Consider the following 9,158-nt stretch of genomic DNA (forward strand, 5'->3'; position numbering starts at 1 on the left):
AGTTCAACCATAATTTTGATTTACAGAAAGATCACTTGTGTCGCTAGTGGCGCAAGAGATTGACATTCCCAAGGAAATTCCTCCTGAAACATTGAAAAAGTGCTGTATTTTCCTCAATTTCACCAAATAAGAGATGTCAACGCAGAAATCTGAGTAAGAAACTTCCTGTCTTCCTATCACGGGTGATTTTATTGCCAACGATTCTCTCTGTCAGGGTGAAAATCATGCCGCGGGCGATTGTTTGCGAGGACACAAATCTCCGGGGCGACATCACCATCTCCGGAGGATGCGTGATCCATCCCAGTGCCACGATCGTGGCCGAGTCGGGTCCCATCATAATTGGCGAGAATTGCATCGTGGAGGAGTACGTCTCGATCGTCCATCGCGTGCCTCCCGGACAGGCTGTGCAGAGCGATCGGCCGCCCGTTCTGGTCATCGGCGCCAACAATGTGTTCGAGGTGGGATGTCGCATTGAGGCGCTGAAGATCGGCGAGAGGAACATCTTCGAGTGCCACTCCTCCGTGTCGGCGGACGTGAAGATCTCGAATGGCTGCGTGATTGGCGCCGGATGTCACTTGACTGGCGCCCAGGATTTGCCGGAAAACACTGTGATCACCGGGAAGGATTGCATTCTGCGCGAGGCGCTAGAGAAGCAATCCACGCAGACGCTCCAGCTGGACTTCCTGCGGAAAGTGCTGCCGAACTATCATCACATCCGGAAGGTGACTTTCGATCCCAAGAAAATTCGCACGCAAGTTTGAGTTGACAAATGAAAGGCAAATCGAATCATTAATTTATTGATTACAGAATTTCACTTACATTTTTTATATATGTTTTGATTAATAAATAAGAATGACATTTTTAAATCCTAGGTTTTTATCTAATTCTCTTAATTTTTGATAGAAATTAGCCTTAAGAATGATATTGAGTTACTGAAAATTGATACAAACTAAGATTCTGATAATTGTTTCTAATTTTCACACTCAATATTACGAACTTCGACTGTTTCTTCGGTTTCTTCCTCTCCTGAAATGCCTCGTAAATTGCGATTTTAATTACTTTCTCGTGAACAATCTTCCGCTGAAGGGAAAGAAGACGTGCGATTCGTCTCTGCAAATTAGTCAATAACTTTGGATTTTGGTGTGAAATGTGGCACTGATTGAAAGTCACTTGACTTTCCTGGTTGAAAAGGGCAAAGCGTGAGTCACAAAAGACGCCACTTCTTCAATTACAGCACTTGCAGAGGAAGCTTCATCGGGTTTGGATTGATCAGAATGCAAATTGAAACGAGAGTGACACAATAAATTTGCAAAGGTGCGCAGAACAAATAATTTCTTGTGTTTTCTCAGTGTCAATTTCCATTTGTCTATGCAATATTTGCCATTTCTGTCTCTCCAACGAGCATTGATTAAAGAAATTCCCCAATCGAAGTGCAAACAAGTGGAATTAAATGCAAAATTGCCAAACATTCACCCAAAAAAAGAGACCTTTTTACCACTTCTTTAGTCACTTTTGGGGCGTCTAATTATCTAATGAGACAATACACACAGAGAGTGGATTTCATTTCCCAAATGCACTTTTCATGCTGTGGAGAAAAAAGCAGTTCAAATAGTGAGAATTATTTTTCATTAAACATCGCGCGAGTGTCAACATTAAACAGTGCCGAGTGTCAACTATTGAATCAACTCACCACATCAATTTTCTACACCACGCAAAAATTCCCAGGATAAATATTTGATACTTTTCAATTTATTGCATGGAAATTGATGCAAATTTATTTTAGAATGATTCAATTTGATGATGTCTGTTGATGTTTAATATATAAAATGGGACTAATAGACATATTATTTATTTTTTGGTTGAAATAAAATGGAGCGCACGTATTTTATAATTTCCCTCTTTTGATCACGGGCAAAAATGTGACACAAATTCAGCATAAATGCCAGGGCAAGAGTGTCAATAATGAAGGAATTCAAATATTTAAAAAATTGTTAAGCAATTAATTTGCATATTTGTTGACCCAATAAAATATTTGTTTTTCCTACTCAATTGCAATTTAATTTGCTGGTGATGTTCAATCATATCTGATTGTGTATCAAAAGGGTTGTTTTTTTTTTTGATTCTACAAATTATTGATTACATTTTTCCCGTGCGTGTCACCCACATTTTCCACCAACATTTTCCACCCCTTTCCTTGTGAGAGAAAAATGTGCAGAGAAATCACAGAGAACGACAAATGAAGCCTTCTTGTGGAAAATTTGTTGGAATAACAGAAAACGTTGTATTTTATCTTATAATTCCTTGTGTGAATATTTTCATGATCAACAGAGAACATTGTGTATTAGTTCAATATTTATTGGTGGTAAATATTTTGGCTTTTGATATCGATCTTTATGTTTTACTTTTTCCACTCGACTCTCTCTCTCTCTCCTTCCTCGCGGTACAATTTTCCCTGGGCTGCTTTTCCACCCCCGCGCGCACCAGCGCCATTTTACCCATCAGGGAAAACCTCCCGGGAAAATGTTGCGAGGGTGGAAGGAAAAAAAAGCGGGAAAAATGGATGAAATTGCTCTGGGTGGTCTCACAATGGGGTTGCAAATGGATTATTTCGCGTCCTACCTCGGCTGCTTCACGGGGCAGCCTGCGCTGAGGGTGGAGATGTGTGGGCAGAGGGGGACGAAGAAACGGGCGGAAAATGGACGGAAAGGACGGACCGTGCATTTTGCTATATGTAGATAAAATGAGGTGAAAACCGGGGGAAATTCTGCAGCTCTAGAGGAAAATTTTTCAAGGGGATAACATGGACTCCTTCGTAGCGTCACAAAAGCGCCAGAGTTGATGACAAGAGGGATGATATAGAGTTTGGGAAGAAGTGAGGATATTTTCCTCCCTAACAAACTTTTTTATTTGCATTTTAGGTACAGTTTTGGACAGGAAGTGATTGAAAAGTTCAATTTTGCCCAATAAAATAGGGAGAATTGCAGGAAAACAGCACATATTAGAGCAGTTCCAGTAGTTTCAGATCAAAGAGGTCACAAAATCCAATGCAATAATAGACAAAAAGGACAATATAATGAAGCAATAACCTCCCCAAGGGGCTCTGAACTTACTTAGATAGGATGTCTTCTATCTAGAGACAGATCCTCCGTGGAGCTCTCGCAGCTCTGCCGAGCTGTTTGTCCAAGTCGCGCGCTAACTGAAGTGTGTGCAAGTGTGTAACTGTGTAAGGCAGTGTGTAGGAGGGATATCTTGCGCACGCGGGGGCGCGGGATGGCGCGGAAGGGTGGAGAAATGGGAGGGTTGTATCCATCCCATGAGTCCATATTAAAATGATTGCTCTTCTGCAAATATCGCATCTGTTTGAATTATGATGGAACGCGCAAATATTCCAGGAGCAAATATTTGCAATCGCGCTGGGATATGCGCTTGTCGCGTGTGCGAAGGGGAGGCACGATGGCGCGCTCAAAATTAAAAGCACACACAGCGGAAAATGGGACACATCAGACGCCCAGATGTGGGCCGGCGGCGGCGGCGGCGGCGGGGGCGCGCTCCTGAGTCCTCGGGAAGCCTCCCAACGACATGACGAAAAAAAAAAATTGCGCCAGTGGAACCGCGGAAAAATTATTTGCGCTCGTCCGCCCGCGGGCCAGGATGTTCGGCTTTTCAATTGAATTGGTGACGCAAAACTCGCGCATTTTCATCCTTTTCGGCCATCGCGTCGATTTTCCGCAGGATTGACGAAAAACAGCCCGTGGCGGTGAAAAAGGCAGATTTCAGCCGAGCGAAGCATTGACATTTTTCGCGCATTACCTCATCAAAGATTAAACTGCTTTCGCGATAGGGTTTTTTCATTGCAATTTTATTCCGGCATTTTGCCTTTGAACAACACCTTCAATTATATGTATAATGATGGGGTAAATCAATTTGAAAATGACATTAAAAGGGGTAAATTAATATTGTTGACTAAAACGATTGGAGCGGCGTAAAAAGCTTTCCTCTCTCAACTTCAAACAGGAAATTCTGTCATTCTGTCGTTGAGGAACTCTTTTATGTTTCCACATGTTTCAGGTAAATACAGAAGGATCATTTGAAATTATTTTCCTAACACGAGCTTCCATGAGTAATTTGCTCTTTTAATCCAACACAGTTCACTGCTGAGTAAAGCTTTCGGAGAGACTTTCAAATTGTTTGAAAGTGTAATTTTGGGTGCACGGAAATTGGAATCATTCTCAAACGGATCTCAAGAGTTTAATGCATCAAAGCGGAAGAAACTGACCAAAATTGAAGGATATATGCGAAGGATAGAAATTTACTTAGTTCCAATTAGTGCAATAAATGTTGGGACTCTTTCAATGCCACACATTTTCTCGCCTTGGTCGAAACACTGCAAGGTTTCGAGTGGAAAACAAAATTTTTTGTTATATTTCTTGCAGTTTTGACTCAACATGTTTATTGGTTCCGGATAAACAGTGGAAAATTGCAAAATTTGCTCGTCAGGTCGCGTCACAACTGAATCAATTGTGCAAACATCACAGGAAATTTGTATTTCGCAGGAAATATTGCTTTGGGAAGATATGACGATAAAATATGAGGTAGGAGAGATGGATTTATTTGTGATCAAACAATTAAGTTTCTGGATAATTTATTTTTAATACGTCTTCACGACTGCCATTCGCGTAAGAGAATGAAAAACCCCGCAGAGACTCAAAGTTCAATTACCAGTATTTTGGAGCTTTTTCTTGAGAGACGTTTAATGATAAATTTAATGGGAGAAAGGCAATTGGAAGAAAACGCAAGCGATACAGGCTGTTTGTAATTTGAACATTAAACTTCCCAACCACTTGGTGACACATTTATGCAATTTAGCTCCATTATAAGTCGGTGTCTCTTTGTCCCATTTGATGTCGCGTCTCTCCTCATTGGTATTGTCTCAACAGCGCCCCACCATCAGCCTCGCCCGCCGCGTCGCGCCCGCTCGGCAAACATTTTTGTGATTTTTTCCACAACGGCAGTGCCTCCAACGAAGAAATCTTTAAATTATATTGACAATTTTATGCTCAAATCAATATTTGATGTTGTGTCGTCACATACACTCATAAATAAAAGGATATCACGCATTGGAATTTCTTTTCACGCTCCTCATTTTCAACTGTTTGCACACGGAAATTCCTCTCAACCATTATTAAACTCTCTTAATCAAAATTTATTCACCTCTTGCGATATCATTTATCATGTTGGATTTTGCGTGCTTGTTTGACAAATTCATGCAATGGATTTTTAATGCAGAAACGCTTTTTTTGTTGTAAATTTGCACCAAAAAAGGCAGTCACAGAGAGTACAGAAGTGTTTTTCATCCGCTTGTCGGTTGTAATTTCCCAAGTAAATTTCCGGAATGACTTTCAGTGATTGTCATTAATTCGTGCAGTGACCGATTTTTCGTGCTCATGAATCACTCAGAGAGTGCAGATAAGGAAACAATGAGGAGATTCTTCCTCCATAATCTCACTGAGCAGCACATGTGTGAGTGCCGTCTGAAAGTTTCCACGCGCGCGCGGGGGTGAAAGAGGGCGGAATGAGGGAAATTGTTGAAGTTTGTCTTGTGGAATAAATTAAAAGTTTCACGACACGTGCATTGTACGTGATTATATTATAAAAATTTGTCAAAATGCACTATAGTTGGTGTTCGTGGGTGAACATTTTCCATCGGGGGTTGGTTGGCAGGCTGTCTCTTGGCAAAATATCTGCAGCCGCCGGAACATGTGGTGGGTGTTTACTCAGCGAGGCACACACACACTCTCTCTCTCCTCCGGAGGAGGAATCACAATGCCAAAGACCGGCAGAGGGACCAAGTGATTCCTTTTTGGCAAAACACCCTCACGACGTGCCCCTTTGGCAAACACACCACGTCTCTCGCTTAATGCAAAAGACTACAAATTGTGCAATATTCAAACTCCATTTACAATTTGTTGATTTTATTCTTGAAAATTAAAATCTCTGCCTATTGTTTGTTCTGCCAAGTCGCGTCTTTCATCCCTTTCGGTCGGTGGATTATGATTTATTTGGTTTTAATTAAAGGAAAATTTATTGCCTCAACCCTCGCGCGTCCAATCGTCCGAAATGATTTCCACCCGCCCCCGTCCCCCAAATTGAGATGCCAAAGAGACAGCAAAAGCCACCCTTGGACGATCTGCTGCATGTGGTTTAGGCCATGAAAATCACTCATGTCCACGCACAAAGACTTTGATTGACATCGAGAGGTGGAATGCCGAAAGGGATCCTCGTGGAGGATTTGTCACAGATATTTTTTTGTCATTGTCGAAAATACTATTTGTTCTTGGCCTTTCTTCCTTTTTCCTCCTTCCTCGATTGGGGAGAGGGAAAAAAATGCGCAGAATATAAGGAGAATCCCTCAATTTATATCTTTTTACTTTGCATGCGAATATAATGTTGAATTCTTCAAGGATTTTTCAAGAGGACATTAAATAGTATGAAAGCAATTTTATTAATCATTTTAGTAGCGAGAATCGAGAGTGAAAAGATACACCGGAAATGTTGCAAATATTAAATTGCAATTACTCTTCTCATTCACAAGCTGCAACAATTGATATCCTTCCGATACCTTCGCAAGAGCGCATTGATTAAAGAAATGGCCAGGATAGCTGCCGATGAGCAACAAAGAGAGTGGGTGAGATTATGGTGTGAAATGTGTCCTGCTGCGATGCACAATGGCGATTTATCATGCCTTTTAAAATGCACAACAGAGTCATACTGAGTGAAATCTTCCCTAAACTGTATGTTTTACACACCCCACGCATTAGGGGTGTGAGAGATCCTGGGGAGTGAGTGCGAATGAATAGCTTCTGAATTTCTATACCTTCAATTCTGTTCGGTTTCCACGCAGATTTTGTTCGAGGGTCGCTGGAAGAAGTGAACTCAGCAGGGGGTTGTTTGTGCCATTCATGGCCCGATAAATGCTGCAACTAATGTGTCATAATATGGTGTGTCGAATGGTGTATTACATCAATTAAATCTTTATTGCATTTATTAGCCTTAAATAAGGTTTCACTCCTTTTCACCCAAGGTTTTTCCCTTTCACTCGCTCAGTATAATCCGCCCAGCCAGAGGATTCGGTCAGGGTGATAAATTGGCAATCAATGGATTAATTTTTGGTCTTGAACGCAGCCTTCGTTCCGGTGCTAATTGAATTTATTCACTCAATTTAAATGCGCGGTGTTCAAAATCCAGTTAAAGGTAGAGCGAATTTGTTCTTAAACGAATTAAGAGAGACTTTCTGGGAGTTGTGTTTTTTTATAGACTCCGTTCACGGGCCATTTGAACATGTCCTAAAAACCTTTTGTCACTTCTTCAATGGAATATACGGCAAATATTTTGAAAACACTCTGACTTCTATTTGTCATATGATTTACAATGGATTTTACAGGCGGGGTCGAAGATCTTTTCTTGCATCACACCTTCAGACGATGCCTTCAAAAGTCCCTTGAAGAAATCATGCGACGCGTCTTGTCCGGAACAATAAATCAAGCCGAAAAGTGAACGGAAGGAAGAAAATGAAAGTATAATTGAGGAATGCATTTTGGGGAATGTAGCAAGGCTTTCAAATGTGATGTTACAATATATAATGCTATCTATTGTCATTTTCTGGGGACTCCTTTGCAGACTTGACAGTCTGGGAAGATGACAGAAGACGAAAACAGAGTGTCTGCTTCGAATAATACAATTACAATTGAATAATATCGGGTCTGTGTGTTGTTTGTACAACTGTCTTTGGTCCGGGGAACAATTTCGGGGAGAAATTCAGCGCCTCCGTGGCGTGTTTTTACGGACCACATAAGGTCACATCAGTTTAACATGCTATTGAGATGGGAAAATGGACGAAGTAATCCAGATGAGGTGCGCATGCCAACAGCCGTGAACCCCTCTTAAAAAACATCCTTAAGAAGCCACTCGAGAACTCCCCAGGACTTGGCAATCCGCTTAATCCAGAAATTTCAATGCAAGTTTTTCCACCCCCTCCGAATGACAAGAGTGAAAAGTTATCAAGTTTTCTAATGTGTTGACGTACCAGGAGATGGGAAAATCCACCCCCGTTGATTTTCCTCTCTCTCTCTCTTTAGGGGGTGAAAGTGGTTGAAAACAATTCCCCTTTTGTTGTGTGTGTCTGTATTCGCTTGATAAAATGTTTAATAAAACTCGGCGGAACCAGTCAACTAATAAAGCGAGAGTCACCCTTCATGACAGCGAGGGATGACTGTAAATACCCAGCAACTCAGCATTTGGGCCCCCTCTTTCCTGATTTTTCCACATGCTCAGCACCCTCGGCAGTGGCACCACAAAACCACCATCAAGATTGGCGTTTTCCTACCCCGGCCACATCGTCAATTTTTATTATTTTCACTAAATGGAGGTTTGATATTTCAATACGCTCACGTCTAATACGACTCGATTCTTTATTATTTCCCAAAGTCATCGGAAAATGCCTATTTGTCGCTACTCAATTCAGGGAAATGATGATCGCTCGCCAATGAATAGGCGAGTTGAGCGAGAGATTAAGTGGCATTGTCATGTGCTTTTTGGGTTATATTGGAAAAGTTTTTGAACTTCCACACTAGATTGATCTCAAGATTGGATCATTAGTCAGTCATGTGATCGAAGAACTGAGGAAAACGTGTCAAGAATCATTCTCTGACCTTTCAAAGGTTATGATAGACTTACATAAGTGCATACATATTAACTCATTGTGTAACTAATAGCTCTAAGAAAGCTTCCAATGATAAACACCCTCTCGTTTTTCCAACAACCATCTACCTAAATACAGGTTTTTCTCAATGCCAACGACAGAATGTGTACTTAAATGATTTTTGCCCAATTACATAAGACATAAAGTGTACCTCAAGCGGAAATTCGCGGAATTCATGGCAGGTGGATGACAAATGAGAAACTATACACAATTTCTCGGATAATTTGCGAACCAGACATAAGATTATACAATTCGTCTAATAAGTTTTACATACAGTGCGGGGAGAATTTTCTAATTAAATTTCGTGGGTAAAATTTTCGTGGAAATGCGGCCCGAGGATGACGGTGAGGAGGAAAGTTGGACTTTTTATCAGCGAGCGAGATATGGAAAGTTTAGAGGG

General features: G+C 41.2%; 1 protein-coding gene across 1 annotated transcript; it reads left to right on the forward strand.

The window, feature by feature from the left end:
- Nucleotides 1-44: 44 nt before the first annotated feature.
- On the forward strand, nt 45-842 carry LOC132257813 (dynactin subunit 6). Its single transcript, XM_059754851.1, has 2 exons — nt 45-153; nt 215-842. Exons 1-2 carry the CDS (start codon nt 134-136, stop codon nt 759-761), a joined length of 567 nt encoding a protein of 188 aa, XP_059610834.1. The 5' UTR covers nt 45-133; the 3' UTR covers nt 762-842.
- The last annotated feature ends 8,316 nt before the right edge of the window (nt 843-9,158 follow it).

Source organism: Phlebotomus argentipes, unplaced genomic scaffold, assembly GCF_947086385.1.
Source record: "Phlebotomus argentipes unplaced genomic scaffold, Phlebotomus argentipes genome assembly scaffold_4, whole genome shotgun sequence".
Classification (NCBI taxonomy): domain Eukaryota; kingdom Metazoa; phylum Arthropoda; class Insecta; order Diptera; family Psychodidae; genus Phlebotomus; species Phlebotomus argentipes.